This window comes from Lycium barbarum, chromosome 9 (genome assembly GCF_019175385.1).
Source record: "Lycium barbarum isolate Lr01 chromosome 9, ASM1917538v2, whole genome shotgun sequence".
NCBI classification, from domain to species: domain Eukaryota; kingdom Viridiplantae; phylum Streptophyta; class Magnoliopsida; order Solanales; family Solanaceae; genus Lycium; species Lycium barbarum.
In genome coordinates this window covers 32219044-32236185 of record NC_083345.1, presented here as the reverse complement: position 1 = coordinate 32236185, position 17142 = coordinate 32219044, and the positions used below count along the sequence as shown (strand labels likewise).

General features: G+C 36.3%; 2 protein-coding genes across 2 annotated transcripts; both read left to right on the top strand.

The window, feature by feature from the left end:
• Positions 1-5220: 5220 nt before the first annotated feature.
• On the top strand, positions 5221-6462 carry LOC132610497 (uncharacterized). Its single transcript, XM_060324810.1, has one exon. It carries the CDS (start codon positions 5581-5583, stop codon positions 6451-6453), a length of 873 nt encoding a protein of 290 aa, XP_060180793.1. The 5' UTR covers positions 5221-5580; the 3' UTR covers positions 6454-6462.
• A 6157-nt stretch (positions 6463-12619) lies between these two features.
• LOC132610498 (YDG domain-containing protein At5g47160-like) lies at positions 12620-13865 on the top strand. The gene has a single exon (XM_060324812.1). It carries the CDS (start codon positions 12866-12868, stop codon positions 13385-13387), a length of 522 nt encoding a protein of 173 aa, XP_060180795.1. The 5' UTR covers positions 12620-12865; the 3' UTR covers positions 13388-13865.
• Positions 13866-17142: the final 3277 nt, after the last annotated feature.

The window sequence follows — 17142 nt, the reverse complement described above, 5'->3', positions numbered from 1 at the left end:
ATATTCTCTAGATAATGAGAAAGTTATAGAGAAATGTGTTAATAGAGAACATCTAAATGCTGGGTATGAGGAGAATTTGAGTGGTCTTGTTAATGAAGAGACTGTGGATGTCATAGCTCCTGAGTGTGAAGAAAGACAGAGGAGTTTTGTAGTGGTTGAAAACATAGAGAAATTAAGAGAAGAAAATGTTGAAAATGAGGGAATCAATGACGATTTTGGACAAAAATTGCCAATGGAAAGTGATAATATAAGTGTCGGTTTTGAAAATGTTGGTGAATACCTTAATGACATTGTCAGAAAGGTTGCGAATGATGTTGCTGATGGAGAATCTGGAAAAATTTCTGTTGAAGAAGAGTTTGAGAAGGAAATTGTGGAGACTGAAAGGGAACAGGGAAATTCCAGCGGAACAAAGGTAATGAACGAAGGACCTGGTCCCCAAGGAGATTGTTGGGATATTATACCTTTATCCACCATTGCTATTCCCTGGGAAGACCTCTTAGAAAAGGAACTTAGTCTCCCAAAATCATCTGAAAAGGAAAATCCTAAAAGAAAAGAGATAAACTCTGATGAGGATATAGTATTGGGGAATTTATTCAAGAGTAGAACTGGAAGTGCTAAATCAAAAGGAAGAAAAAGCAAAGGTAAATCCACATTCGCTTGAGAAAATGGACCTCCTACCACTAGACAAAGAGCCACAACACAACTCAACTCTACTCTTCAAGGTAACAAGGAGAAGAGTACTGGAAAGAAAAAAAAGTTGGCAAAGACAGTCAACTTAAGACATTTGATAGATGAAGAGGAAGTTGTGACTGTGTCTGATAAAGAAGAAGAAGAAGAAGAAGAAGAAGAAGAAGAAGGAGAAGAAGAAGGAGAAGAAGAAGAAGAAGAAGAAGAAGAAGAAGAAGAAGAAGAAGAAGAAGAAGAAGAAGAAGAAGAAGAAGGAGGAGGAATTTCTAAAGGAAAGAGAAAATCTGTGATTGATGAAAGGAAAAATATGGGTGAGATAGAAGCTGAGAAAGTCGGTGAAAAAATAAGAAAGGTGAAGGAGGTGACCCCTTCTCCTAAGAAAAGAAAGAGCTCAGCTAGTGGGGAAGCAGGTTCCTCTAAGAAAAGAAAAGTAACCTTGACTGAGGGACCAGGTTCCAGCAAAAAGGAAAAATATAGAAGGGATGAAGAAAATTTGAGATAACAGAATCTAAGAGGTCAAAAACTGTTGCTTGGCAGAGTGTTTGATTTGGAGGCGATTGGGCACCAAGGATTCGACGATTTAATGGATATCTTGAGAGCTTAAAGTTGGGATCATCTTCTTGAAGGGCCTGCATTAGCCTATGAGAAGGAAGTAGCAGAATTCTTTGTGAATCTGCAGTATGCTGATGATCATACCTTGATTTGCAAGGTTGGAAAAGTTGACTTTACATTGGATGAAGCTCAGTTGGGTGAAATATTGGATGTTCCAACTGAAGGAATTAAAAAACTGGAAATGACAAGGACATAAAGGCCTCAGATGACTTCAAGCGTATCATATTCTTAATAGGAGAACGGGTGACCACTGAAACTCTGTACAAGTAACAGATGAATCCACATTATTATCTTCTATTCAAGCTTGTCAACAAAGTGGTACTGCCTAGGACTGAAAAGAGGTGCATAGCATCTAAGAAGGACTTGTTCCTAATGGAGATACTAGATGGAGGACATTTGATTAGCCTACCCTCTATCATGATCGAGCACATGATAAAAGTCGTAGACATAAAGGATGGCAAACATGCTCTCCCCAATGGCTTCCTTCTGGCCAAAGTCTTTGATCACTTCAAGGTAATCACTGGAAAGGTCACCAAAGGAATTACAAAAAAATGTTTTCTTTGGGTACCCTAGAGGAGTATGATATTGTGCAAAATAAAAGGGAAACAAGATGTACCTTTACTATATCTAGCCTCATTGAAGTAAACGAGAAGATCTTGGCTGAAGAGGAGAGGCTGGGGGTTGAAAATGCTCTATTGAAAGTTGAAATTTCCAAGTTAAAGCTAGAAGGACTTGGTTCCAGTGGGGTGCAGACAGTAAAGGTTGTAGAGTTGAGAGAAGATAATGCTCAGCAGCACAGCTGTATGCATGCTAAATGCTAAAGACCAGTGTAACGTCTCTTTTGAGGTCACATGCATCTCACATGATCCTCACATGCTCTCATTTGAGTTCCTATTTAAACAAAATGTTGGCATTGTTTAACCCATCACTTGAAAACTTAGAAATTCAGATCCTTACAAGTGCAGCCGCCACAGTTCTCTTGGTGCTCAAAAGAACAAAGCTAAGACAAGTTCAAGGACCAGATCTCAACAACGGAAGATGCTTTGAGTTCTAGAGTTGTCTAGTCTTTATCTTTGTGATATCTACAGTGTAAACCTACACTTTTTCAAGAAGGGTTTTGTAGGTATTTTATTTTTATCAAGCTTTTGTTGTTAACACTTGGCTAGAGTTAGTCGTAGTGGTGTTAAGTTCAGCTAGAGTTAGTTGAATCAGTTTGACGCTAGACTACAGTTAGTCAAGAGTGTGCTTGCAATAGAGTTATTGTAAGGGGAGAGATTAGTGGTCAAATTCCTAGGTTGCAAAAGCTTGTAATTTGAAACATTGCTCAGTTTAGTGAAGTTGGAAATCCTGCTGAGGTAGATCGTGGTTTTTAATCCCTTGAGCAAAGAGTTTTCTACGTAAATATCTTGTCTTAATTACCTTGAGTATATATCTGTGAAAACAGTATAGGGACCAGGTCCCTTGGATTGATTTGGTGGATTCATAGGTTCTATCACAAAGCAATCAAAATTTGATTAGAGCTGGACGGGTTGGGCTATGACCGATTTTAGCTAAATCCACCCCTCTCAATACAAGTATTTATTTATTTTACCTATTTTGACATGTCTAAATTTTGACCCGACCTGCTCATTGACACCCTACTCCTATTTAACCCAAATTTCCCCTTCACACACCCTTATGTGTCTGTGCCAATTTGTAAATTTATACTATGCGGTAGCTTAGTTTTAATTCTCGGTTATCGTTGTTTGATGAGAAATACAATACTTAAGACTAACTACATACATTTTTGGATATGAGGATCTATTCTACAAGGAAAAAAGAATAATATTGTTCCTTTTCACAATCACCATCTCCTTATTCTTCTAAATCGATCACCGTTTGACTCTATTTGCTCTAAAAAATCAAATTTGAAGACTACCATTATTCTATTACAACTTCTCACTCTCATGCCATTTACAAAAATTTCTCACAACAACCACCACATTAGAACCATCTTCTCATACCTTCATCTTTATCACTTTCTCCACTCACCATTTTACGCTTTCGAGAAGATTGTCGAACCTCAACCAATATAACCCCCGCCTTGATCGCTGTTATACTGCCCTGCATAATTTAGGAGTCGAATTCTCCGTACTTGGGTTTGTTTTGGCATTAAAAGGCTGATTTGAAACTCTTGCATTGGTGGAGATTGATTTTGATGGTGTAATTAATCATTGTTTGAGTACTATTTTGAGCTGATTTGAGGCTTGAAGGTGATTAATTTGAGTTTATGGATAGTGACCTAGTTGGAGGATTTGCGCCTTAAGGAAATGATGTTGTCGGTGCTAAAACAGTAACCCTGTTCTTCAAAGTTTAGGGGCAAAACTATTGACCTATTGGGTAAATTTGACCAATTCATGTGTTAGAAAGCTTTTGCCTTTGTCAATAAGGATAATTCCAACCCATTTTAACAATGATAATGATAGAAGTAACCCCAACTATTAATAGAGAATAGATCCAAATCATTTCACTAAGTTTAGATTAAATTTGACTCTCTCCCCTTTATTACTTTTTCATTTCTATTTTTTGCGAACTGACAATTTTCATTTTATGTGAAATATGAGGATATCTAGATCATGTCTTAGATTTTGGAAGCATTTTTTCAATATTTGTTTGGCTATAAAATCTTGGTAGATTTGAAAATCAAATCTTCAAATTCCAAAATTTGCTTCAGACCTCCTTTTGGCCAAGATATAGCTGTTAGTCTATTTTAAAATTTTAAAACTTTTCCCAAATTTTTGTATTTTATAAAAGAAAAAAATTGAATTTGATGGTGTAATTGATCATTGTGTGAGTACTATTTTGAATTGATTTGAGGCTTGAAGGTGATTAATTTGAGTTTGCGGATAGAGACCTGGTTGGAGGATATGCGCCTTAAGGAAATGATGTTGTCGGTGCTAAGATATTAACCCCGTTCTTCAAAGTTTAGGGGCAAACTATTGACCTTTTGGGTAAATTTGACCTATTCATGTGTTAGAAAGCTTTTGCCTTTGTCAATAAGGATAATTCCAACCCATTTTAACAATGATAATGATATAAGTAACCCAAACTATTGATAGAGAATAAGTATAAGTTATTTCACAAAGTTTAGATCAACTTTCACTCTCTCCCCTTTATTATTTTCCATTTATATCTTTTGCGAACTGACAATTTTTATTTTATGTGAAATATGAGGATATTTAGATCTTGTCTTAGATTTTAATAGAATTTTTTCAAATATTTGTTTGGCCATAAAATATTGGGAGATTTTGAAAGCAAAATCTTCAAATTCCAAAATTTGCTTTGGACCAACATATAACTGTTGGTCTATTTTAAAAGTTTAAAACTTTCCCCAAATTTTTGTATTTTATAAAAGAAAAAGAGTCCCACATCTATTTATCACTGCAACTAATCCCTATCTTCCCCTTTCCCTTATTAAACGCACGTCTACTCTATAAATGAACGAATTGTAATAGCTAAAAATTGTGTTATTAATTGTGGTTATAAAAACATCGCGTTATTAGTTTTAGGATAATGTATTATCTACTTCAGTATAAAAATGATAATTTTGTGCCACACTTATCTGTATGTATTGTTTGTGATAATGATAATGATAATGAACGTCATCAATGAAGGTTTGATATAATTTGTGATTAGCAAATATATTTGTTTAGTACAACTGAATATTCTTGATAATTTTTACAACTTATGGTTATAAATTATGTTTCTTGTTTCTTTAAAATCCTAGGTCAAACAAAATTTCAACTTTAATTCAAAATTCCCCCCAAATCATATTTTTCAAAAAACTTTGGGAATCTTTGACCAAACGGTAGAGAATCTATAATTTCAAAACTTTGCTGCAACAGTCCCTCAGTTAGTAAATGCTTCTATTTCGCCTCTTTTTTAAAGCACTAATTTCCCTCCCAAATCCAAATTAAAGAAATGCCATTTTCAAAGGTTTTTCAGAACTCTGCTCTGCAATTCAGGTTTCTTTTTCAATATCATAACGTTGAGTTTCTTTACTCTTCTTTCTTGCTTGTTGTTATGCAGTATTCTTCTAATTTTTGTCTCATTTTTCTTTTTTCCTTTACTGTAACTTTTTTGTTTGTTTGATTCCAACATTAATAATGCCTTCTCTTGTTAGTTGTTAATTATCATGTAATGTATATGTTTTGTTGTAATGTTTGCTATTTATACTGTCATCAGTAAAACTGGTTTTCAGGTAGGTTTTTTAAGTTTGTGCCTAATTTTATAAATTTTTAGATGTCTGTTTTAGCGGAAAAAAGTCCCTCCAAGATGCTAGGGAAGAGATCTCACACCCCATTTAAGCGCGTAAAAGTTGATGCTATCCGCTATTTTCCTAAAAATTGCGGTCCATTTGTTCGTCAAGGGAATGGAAGCAGAATTCAACGTTATGCTGACTCTGAGACAAAGCGTGTAAAAGTCGATAATACGAGGAATTTTCTTGAGAAATGTGGCCCTCAAATGAAAAATGGAAGTGGTACCCAATGCTCTGCTTGTGTTGAGATCAAAAGTTGTTCTGAAGTTGCTAAAAATGTGATTGAGTCAGCTAAGCCTTTAAGTGTTTCTGCACCAAGTAAGGAAAAAGATATCCAAATTGATTTGCCACCAATTCCTAGGCAGGCTAAAAGGGATAATTTGGTTGCAAAAGAGGTAGGTGATTCAAGCCATTTGAGAACCTCATGTCAATCTACTAAAGGAAATAAAGCTTTGAAGATGAAAGAGAAGAACCTTATGCATGATGGATCTACTCAACAACATGAAGTCTTAGTTAATCATAGGTTGAAGGTCCCCAAGAAGCCATCAATTTATAGAGGAAGTAGATGTGATTGGTTTACCAACGGTGGGCGTACTAAAAATGCCAATCACAGCTTGAAGGTCCCCAAAAAGCCAACAATTTATACAGGAAATAGATGTGATTGGTTTATGAACGGTGGGCTAATTGAAAATGGATCAGAATTGCCCGTTGTTTCTGGTCATGGATTGTTAATTGAATCCGAATATATTCAGAAAGTGAAAGAAGTTAGAGAGACTTTCAAACTTTTCAATGACCTGTATACTAAATGTTATTATCTGTATTGCAAAAACGTTGAAACAGTAACAAATAATTTTTGAAAACAGGAAAACAGAAACTGGACAGATTCTGGAAAAACAAGTAGAAAACGAAAACAGAAACTGGAAAATATTTAAGAATAAAAATCGAGCCCACTGAATGCACAGTGTGTCCTTAAGGAAATTATTCCCCTCAAGTACCCGAGGTTAATGGAATATATCCTCTCAGGATAGAACGATCTTATTCACTGGTGTATCGGTACCTAAAACAACGGTGTCAGCGAACCACTCAACAGCAGTAAAGTACACTGGAATTTGTTTGGGCAGAAGGAGAAGAAATGTTGTAGTTCAGAAAAATTCGTGAGGAAAATTCTGAGGAATCAAACGAGTTTATAGCCATGGAAGTACTGTTTCTGAAGGTTTGCAACCCTTCAGAACAGTCACTTTAAAAACGGTGGGAAATTTAAATAAAAACGGGAAAGAACCGGGTCGCGGGTCCGGGTTACTAACGGGTAGGATCGGATAAGTTTATTAATTAATTAAATAAATAATTATTAATTAAGTAATTAAAAATAAATAAAATTTGGTCCAAAAAGATTATCAATCAATCACACCAAATCCGAAGCCGAAGCCGAGCCGAGCGACGACGACGGCGCGAGGGGAGACCCTCTTCTTAACCCTTTAGCAACAAGAAGGAGTACTTCTACTTTTAAGTAGGAGAACTTTTCTTTCCACTACATATGAGGGACAAATGCTCATTTCATAAAGTAAGAGGGACAATTCATTTTCCCTCCACTTCTTTTCCCTTAATTTCCCATTCAATCTATCATTTAAACCCAACAATCCCCCACATGAATAGGGAATGACTATAAGATAAAGGAATGCACGGACAAGTGTGTAATTTACAAGCAAGGATTAATTGCATCTGGATAAGTAGGTTTCCCTTTGAACTTTTCGTAGTGAACATATGTCGGATATACTCGGTCAATCGGTAGATTTGATATCTTTGAACCGTCGAGCTTTGGCGTATACCTAGACAACCACATGTCACACAATCAATCCTTTACCGTCTATGGTTCTTACGATTGTGTTCGTTTCAGCCATGAACACCTCTTGGTTTCATGAGTGTATAGAGAATGGGCTTTTTACAATCATCCTCTTTGAAGTGGCTTACACTTCACACTCACATAGGTGATTCCTAAACGTGTTATCGCGTAGATACACTATTTGGTCAAACCTGCCAAACCTAGAAACCATTAAAAAACTTAAGCTTTATTAACTCGTTAAAAATCCTTAATGTTTTATCCTTGTTCCTGAACATTGTCTTCATCACGAGAATGGATTGAGTTATTTGACAATGCCGAACTGTCAGTCACAACTTTGTTTGATCTCCTTGAACCTAGCTCTTGGGATCTCCAGTCTGTTAGGTAGAGTTACCGCCATGATGACTTGTCCTAAGCCTTAAACCCATTCCCTTAGATGATCTTTCAACCGCCTCTCTAGTTAGGCCTTTTGTAAGTGGATCTGATACGTTATCTCTAGACTTTACATAGTCAATAGTGATAATTCCACTAGAGAGTAGTTGTCTCACGGTATTATGTCTCCGTCGTATATGACGAGATTTTTCGTTGTACATAACGCTCCCTGCCCTACCTATTGCTGCTTGACTATCACAATGTATGCATATAGGTCCCAGAGGTTTGGGCCAGAATGGAATATCTTCTAAGAAATTCTGGAGCCATTCAGCTTCTTCACCGGCCTTATCTAAAGCTATAAATTCAGATTCCATTGTGGAACGGGCGATGCACGTCTGTTTGGATGATTTCCAAGAAACTGCTCCTCCACCAACGATGAAAACATATCCACTTGTGGATTTAACTTCAGATGATCCGGTGATCCAGTTTGCATCACTATATCCCTCAATTACTGTGGGATATTTATTATAATGCAAAGCATAGTTTTGGGTGTGTTTCAAATATCCCAAGACTCGTTTCATTGCCATCCAATGAGTTTGATTAGGATTACTCGTGAATCGACTCAGCTTGCTAATAGCACATGCTATATCTGGTCGTGTACAATTCATAATATACATCAAACTTCCCAAAACTCGTGCATAGTCCAATTGTGAGTCACTTTCACCTTCATTCTTTTGAAGTGCAAAACTTACATCAATTGGAGTCTTTGCAACATTGAAGTTTAAATACTTGAACTTGTCAAGTACCTTTTCAATATAATGTGACTGTGATAATGCTAGACCTTGTGGAGTTTTATGAATCCTAAGATCAAATCAGCAACCCCTAAGTCTTTCATGTCAAATTTGCTAGCGAGCATACGCTTCATAGCATTTACATCGGCAATATCTCTACTCATTATCAACATGTCATCAACATATAAACAAACAATGACTTCATGATTTGGAGTATTTTTAATGTAAACACATTTGTCACACTCATTAATCTTAAATCCATTTGCCAACATTGTTTGGTCAAATTTCGCATGCCATTGTTTGGGTGCTTGTTTAAGTCCATAAAGTGACTTAACAAGTTTGCACACTTTCCTTTTTTTACCAGGAACCACAAAACCCTCAGGTTGTTCCATGTAAATTTCTTCCTCCAATTCTCCATTTAAGAAAGCTGTCTTGACATCCATTTGATGGATTTCAAGACCATATACGGCCGCCAGTGCCACTAACACCCGAATAGATGTTATTCTTGTTACCGGCGAGTATGTGTCAAAGTAATCAAGGCCTTCTCTTTGTCTATAACCTTTGACCACAAGTCTTGCCTTATATTTGTCAATAGTGCCATCAGCTTTCATTTTTCTTTTGAAAATCCATTTTGATCCTAAAGGTTTATTTCCAGGAGGAAGATCAACCAATTCCCATGTATGATTGTTCAAAATTGATTCAATCTCACTATTGACTGCCTCTTTCCAAAATGCTGAATCAGAAGATGACATCGCTGCTTTAAATGTTTGAGGCTCATTTTCAAGCAAAAATGTCACAAAATCTGGTCCAAAGGAAGTAGATGTCCTTTGACGTTTTCTACGCCTTGGATCCTCTTCACTTGGTATACTTTCCTTTGGTTCTTCCCGCGGTCGTTTAGATCTTTCACTTGACGACTCACATTCAGTTTTATACGGATAAATGTTTTCAAAGAATTCAGCATTATCTGATTCAATTATCGTATTAGCATGAATTTCGGGATTGTCCGATCTGTGAACCAAAAACCGACAAGCTTTGTTGTTTGTAGCATAGCCAATAAAAACACAATCCACAGTTTTTGGTCCGATTTTTACCCTTTTGGGCAAAGGAACTTGGACCTTTGCTAAACAGCCCCACACTTTGAAATATTTCAAGTTGGGTTTTCTTCCTTTCCATAGTTCATATGGAATAGATTGTGTTTTGCTGTGGGGAACCCTGTTGAGTATTCAGTTAGCTGTAAGGATAGCTTCCCCCCACAAGCTCTGCGGTAAATCGGAACTTATTAGTAAAGCATTCATCATTTTCCTTTAATGTTCGGTTTTTTCTTTCCGCAATTCCATTTGATTGTGGTGTGTAGGGGGCAATAGTTTGATGAATAATCCCATATTATAAACATATCTCTGCAAAAGGAGATTCGTATTCTCCACCCCTATCACTTCTAATCATTTTTATCTTTTTATTCAATTGGTTTTCCACTTCGTTTTTGTATTGCTTAAATGCATCAATTGCTTCATCCTTACTATTAAGCAAATACACATAACAATATCGAGTACAATCGTCAATAAAAGTTATAAAATACTTTTTCCCACCGCGAGATGGTATTGACTTCATATCACATATATCTGTGTGGATTAAGTCTAAAGGATTTGAACTCCTATAAATAGACTTATATGGATGTTTAACAAACTTAGATTCAACACAGATTTCACATTTTGATTTATTACACTCGAATTTAGGCAATACTTCTAAATTAATTAATTTTCGCAAGGTTTTGTAATTGACATGTCCTAAACGAACATGCCATAAATCATTTGACTCCAATAAGTAAGACGAAGCTGAATTCTTATTAATACTGTCAACAACCATTACATTGAGTTTGAAAAGGCCCTCGGTGAGGTAGCCCTTTCCTATGAACATATCATTCTTACTTATTACAATTTTCTCACTAACCAGCACGCACTTAAACCCGTTTTTGACGAGTAGTCCGGCTGAAACTAAATTCTTCCTAATTGTTGGAACGTGCAGAACATTGTTGAGAGTCAGCACCTTGCCGGAAGTCATCTTCAGAAGTATCTTCCCATATCCTTCAACCTTGGCTGTTGCAGTATTTCCCATAAACAGTTCCTCTTCGGGTCCAGCAGGAGCATAGGTTGCAAATGCTTCTTTTACAGCGCAAACATGTCGAGTGGCACCAGAATCAAGCCACCACTCCTTTAGATTTCCAACCAAATTGCACTCCGATAGCATTGCACACAGATCATCCATGTCATCATTCTTCTCCACCATATTGGCTTGTCCCTTTCCTTTGTCCTTTTTCGGGAGACGACAATCGGGGGCTTTGTGGCAGGCTTTCCCACAATTGTAGCAATTTCCCTTGAATTTTTTCTTGTTCTGCTCCTTACTCTTTCCAAAAGGTTTCTTCTTTTTCTTATTCTTTGGAGCAGCTTCTTCAACGATGTTCGCTCCCATAATCGTTGAATTTCCACGCGACTTCTTTTCAGCTGTTTTGTTATCTTGAGACGAATCACAAGATCTTCCAACTTCATTTCCTTGCGCTTGTGCTTTAGATAATTTTTGAAATCTCTCCACGAAGGAGGCAACTTTTCAATCATTGCAGCCACTTGAAATTCTTCGTTAACTACCATGCCTTCAGCGATAAGGTCATGAAAAATAAGTTGAAGCTCTTGAACTTGGGTTCCAACGGTTCTGCTGTCTATCATTTTATAGTCTAGAAACTTGGCAACCACAATTTGTTTTCAAGCATGCGTCTTCAGTCTTATACTTCTTCTCAAGTGCATCCCAAAATTCTTTAGAAGTTTTCATAGCACTGTAGACATTGTACAAATCATCCTCCAAAGCACTTAGGATGTAGCCCTTGCATAGAAAATCCGCATGTTTCCATGCCTCAGCAATCATAATTTTTTCATTGGCTGGCATATCTGCAGCAGGCACAGGAGGGTCTTCGTTGGTGAACTTCTGCATACCAAGAGTGGTAAGCCAAAAGAACACCCTTTGCTGCCATCCTTTGAAATTGGCTCCAGAAAATTTCCCCGGTTTTTCTGCCGGTGGCACAACAGTTCGGCTTGTTGCCGCAACAGTCGCAGAAGTAGTAGCGCTTTCAGTTGCCATTTCTTTTCACTGTCAAGATAGACAAATTGTGTTAATATTCATAATAACAAACTTTTTACAACAGCAACAATGAAGTTTTTATGTTCTTCAAATCGTTGTACAAGTATGAACTTTAATATTCCAACGAAGTTTTTATGTCTTCAAGTCAGAATACGAAATTTCATACGGAGTAGAAAACCACACAGGTTTTAGTCTCCAAAACAGAATACAGATTAATATATAAAAAACAAAATAATTTCCTTAAGATTATTATTATCTGTATTGCAAAAACGTTGAAACAGTAACAAATAATTTCTGAAAACAGGAAAATAGAAACTGGACAGATTCTGGAAAAACCAGTAGAAAACGAAAACAGAAACTGGAAAATATTTAAGAATAAAAATCGAGCCCACTGAATGCACAGTGTGTCCTTAAGGAAATTATTCCCCTCAAGTACCCGAGGTTAATGGAATATATCCTCCCAGGATAGAACGATCTTATTCACCGGTGTATCGGTACCTAAAACAACGGTGTCAGCGAACCACTCAACAGCAGTAAAGTACACTGGAATTTGTTTGTGCAGAAGGAGAAGAAATGTTGTAGTTCAGAAAAATTCGTGAGGAAAGTTCTGAGGAATCAAACGAGTTTATAGCCATGGAAGTACTGTTTCTGAAGGTTTGCAACCCTTCATAACAGTCACTTTAAAAACGGTGGGAAATTTAAATAAAAACGGGAAAGAACCGGGTCGCGGGTCTGGGTTACTAACGGGTAGGATCGGATAAGTTTATTAATTAAATAAATAAATAAATATTAATTAAGTAATTAAAAATAAATAAAATTTGGTCCAAAAAGATTATCAATCAATCACACCGAAGCCGAAGCCGAAGCCGAGCGACGACGACGGCGCAAGGGGCGACCCTCTTCTTAACCCTTTAGCAACAAGAAGGAGTACTTCTACTTTTAAGTAGGAGAACTTTTCTTTCCACTACCTATGAGGGACAAATGCTCATTTCATAAAGCAAGAGGGACAACTCATTTTCCCTCCACTTCTTTTCCCTCCATTTCCCATTCAATCTATCATTTAAACCCAACACTAAACTTGTCCGAGAAGATAAAGCAGAGAAACTTGAAGGACAATCTAAAAGAATCCATATAAAGGCAGCAATGTGTTTGAAAGATAAGTGGGTAAATTGTGGGAGGAGCTTTGGACATGTTCTTGGAGTTGAAATTGGGGATCAATTCCGATTCAGGGCAGAACTTGTTATGATCGGACTACATCACCAATTTATTAAGGGTATCGATTATGCGAATATTAACGGGAGAGATGTTGCAACTAGCATCGTTGATTCTAGTCGGTACGAGAACGAGGCCATATCTTCTCAAACACTCATTTATGTAGGTGAAGGTGGGAATCCAAAAGCTTTTGTTAATGCGAGAGTGGAAGATCAGAAGCTTGAAAAGGGTAATCTTGCCTTGAAGAACTCCATGGACTTGGGATATCCGGTGAGGGTTATTTCTAGTCGACAAAGCGTGAATAGTGAAAAGAGTGATAAAAGATACATTTACGATGGGCTTTACACCGTGACAGAGTGTTGGCAAGAAAGAGGTTCAACTGGAAAATATGTTTTCAAGTTTGAATTGAAAAGAAATCTTTGCCAACCAAAAGTTACTCGTGAACTAGAGTAATAGCCAGCAAATTTAGGCAAAGGTAAATCATTTTCGTCAAAACGTAAACAAGGCAATAAAATCAATTCTGCAATCGGAGTTTGTTGTTGAGTATGATATCTCGCAAGGAAAGGAGAAGATACCAATCCCCGTTGTCAATGCAATAGATGATGAGAGACTCCTGCCATTCACTTACATTACCAATATGCATTATCCAAATTGGTATTATATATCTAGGCCTCCAGGTTGCAGTTGCATAAGTGGATGCTCGGAGTCCGAGCAATGCTCTTGTGCTTCTAGGAACGGAGGCGACATTCCATTCAACACAAAAGGCTCTATTATTAAAGCAAAGCCTCTTGTTTATCAACCGTAGCTGCTCACTGAATCTATATGCTCAAAATGTCACTGAATTTATATGCTCACCAAGAGTATTGCTCCATTAGAGGAGCTTGCTTATCACTACAATTACCAAATTGGTGATGTTTAAAGATACAAATGGCAATACGAAGAGAAAGCATTGTAGATGTGGCACTCGTAAGTGCTAGGGGAGAATGTACTACAGAACTACTCATGTAAGACTATTGATCTTCACATGATATTTGAAGTATGATTCTATTATCTATGTGCACTTATCATGTCATTTCAACTTTTGATCCCTTGTAATTCCATTTATGGTTAATTGGTCAAGTTTTGATCTCTTGTAACTTGCATTATGATTAACTTCCTACCTTTTATGAGTTTTGTGTGGTCTTGAATTATGATTAATTTCCTACCTTTTATGACTTTTGTTTGGTCTTGAAAGCTATAATGGAATAACTTAGATGGTTGTATAAGCACATGAGGGAGTTAATGCTTATTTGTCCTCTTAGTTTTAGACTCATCAGTATTTACTTAGAACTCATTTGTGTTTATTAAGATTAAGACGTCTGCATCTGAATGCACATCTAAATATTAAGATATGCATCAAGATTTAGATATCTGAATCTGAATACATATTTGAATATGAAAAGTTGTCTTTATTTAAAAATTAGTAAATATAAAATTCAATAAAACACGAAATTAATCTTATATTATATCAACGAAATATTCTTTAAGAAATTTTGACCGCTGGTAGTGGTGATGGCTAGCGGTGGTAGTTGTGAGGCCTATTGGGAATGGTTTATGCTAACGGTGGTTGTGTGATTATTACTTAGTGGAGATGATGGTTGACAATAGTGGTTGATGGTGGTGGTTGGTGGTGCCAGCTGATAGTTATGATGAGTGATAATGATAGCCAATGGCAGCGGTGTATGTTGACAATGGTATGCGATATAGTGATGCTTGATGGTAGTTATGGATGGTTGTTCTGGTAATGGTGATTGATTATAATGATGGCTAGTGGTGGTGACAGGCTGGCAACTGATTGTAGAGATTGACAAGGCGGTTTTGGCGAATGATGGTGGGTGGTGGTAGTTGATAATGGCGTGCGATGACAGTAGCGGTGAATGGATGAAATCGGTGAAATATTTATACAAAATTTTGAATATACATCTTAATGATATTAAGACTTTGTTATAGATATTATTCATTCAGATCTATTTAGACCCACAAAGTAGTTGTAACATAAAATAAAATAAAAATGCACTTAATGGCTTAGATCCGAATGATTAAGATTCAGACCTAAAAAACAAATGGACGTAACTGAGATCTGAATGATTGCAACATAGCAATCTTTTGCCATTGCAATTCATAAGGAAAACTCTTCATTGAATCAACGCGACATGATTGTTCAGTTTATGCTTTTTGGTTAATACATGGACTTACCCCTCAAGTTTGTCAGAATTTCATTTAGATGCTCAAACTATTGCTGGTTCGAATTGACATTGAGTACCTCAACACATGATAAATGGTTTTCATTGGACACTTTCGGTTCAAATTTTTTGAATTTTGCCTGTGTTCTCAAATATCCATTAAATAGATAAGTTAATCACTTAAAATATGTCGTCTCTTTTAATTATACAAATTAGTCTCATTAAGCCGTAAAACCTCAGGCATGTTCTAATTGAAGATGGTAAGTAAAATTAAAGAAGACCACATAGTTAAAGTGGTTAACTTATCTACATAATAGACATTTGAGGTTACGCGCAAAGCATTTTCTAAAAGTTGAACATAAAGTGTCTAATAAGAACATGTGTTCAGGTGCTCAATTGGATCAAACTGTAGTTTAAGTGCCTAAATGAAATTTGCTGGCAAGTATGAGAGGACGTCTATGTATTAAGCCATGCTTCTTTGCTGATCTTCGGTGCCATTGCTAGAGTGATCGGCACATGCTTCTCAGTATTGATTCATTTGGAATTAGCACGACCCTGTGATCAAATTCTTGGTGGGAATAATCAACTTTATAATGTTTTAATAATGGCTCGTGCATTTTTGAAGATCTATTTTATGGTTATGCCGGCTATGTTGCTTGGACTCTTAAAAAATGTCAATGGGTGCGTGTTGGATTCTCCAAAAGTAGTGTATTTTTGAACCCGGCACGGATGCGGCATCCAAAGTGAAGAGTCCACGCTACTTAGTATGCTGGCGATTATAGGTGGATCTGGTAATTGGTTTGTCCCGATTTTGATAGGTGCGCCTGACATGGCATTTCCACGATAAATAATATTTCATTCTGATTGTTGCACTCTGTCATTTATGTTGATGGTTGTGGGAATCAATTGAGTGATCTGTTTAATCTTGTTTGTGTAATCTAAGTTGATTTTATTGGTTGACAGCTTGAAAGTTCGAACTACTTATCAGCGGATGTATTTTTCGAGCACTAGTAGCGATTAATATCAGCATGTGACATGGTTGTAGTAGGGAACTGAATTTTTCGTGAACTAGTAGCAACAAATTTATCTAGTTCAGCTTTCATGGAGTTCAGTTTATCTCTCTGTTGATTATTGAACTCAATTGTTCTTTGTAACTAGATTTTTGCTTTACTGCATTTTGATTAAGTTTTGGATAGTTTTTACTTTCGGTTCTTTATTTAGTGCATCCAGCACTACTAGAAAATTTAAAAGGGAGGTAATACTTCTTTCTCCAGTATTTGCTTTGCAGCTATTGTTTTCTTGACAGGGTTTCTAGCAATTCTGATATAAATTTGTTCAGATTTTCAGTACTATATAATATGTTATGTAGATTTTCAGTACCCAATTTTGAGGTACCGAATCCATGTGTCTTTATGTGGAGATGACTCAATTTGGTCAGAATTTCAGTACTATAACGTGTTACGTTAATCCCTTATATAAATAACATCGTCACCTATTTTTTAGATTTATATACAGTGAATGTGCTGCTATGTTTAGGCTTGGTTGAGGTTGATAAATTTGTGTTCTTTTAATTGCCAAGTATCCAAAAGAAAAGGCACAGGCCGACTTAGAAATAAAAATATAAATGTCATTTACCATACTTGTGGTGACTTTAGAACTATACTGCAAAATAAAGATATTCATGTTATAAAGTGATAGAGAAATATACAAATACTGAACAATAAATATGGAATAGAATCCCTTTATTATTATTTCTTTTTTCTATGTTCGATTGTGTATTTCGTAAGAGAATGGCCTCCTATTTATACTTTACAAAATGTCTTCTTAAAGTTACAAGAGTTAATGAGTTCATTTATTTGGTACGTGAAAGTCAAAGAAAGGTCACCGGATGGACATCCATATTCAAAGGATTTGTAACACTCCCCTTTGGATGTCCACAGATAATGTATCTTGCTAAAATTTTATTAAAAAAAAATTAGTGGGAAA

What these genes read in the sequence shown, in the direction of transcription:
- LOC132610497 (XM_060324810.1), top strand. Translation starts at nt 5,581, where the DNA reads ATGTCTGTTTTAGCGGAAAAAAGTCCCTCCAAGATGCTAGGGAAGAGA.
- LOC132610498 (XM_060324812.1), top strand. Translation starts at nt 12,866, where the DNA reads ATGTGTTTGAAAGATAAGTGGGTAAATTGTGGGAGGAGCTTTGGACAT.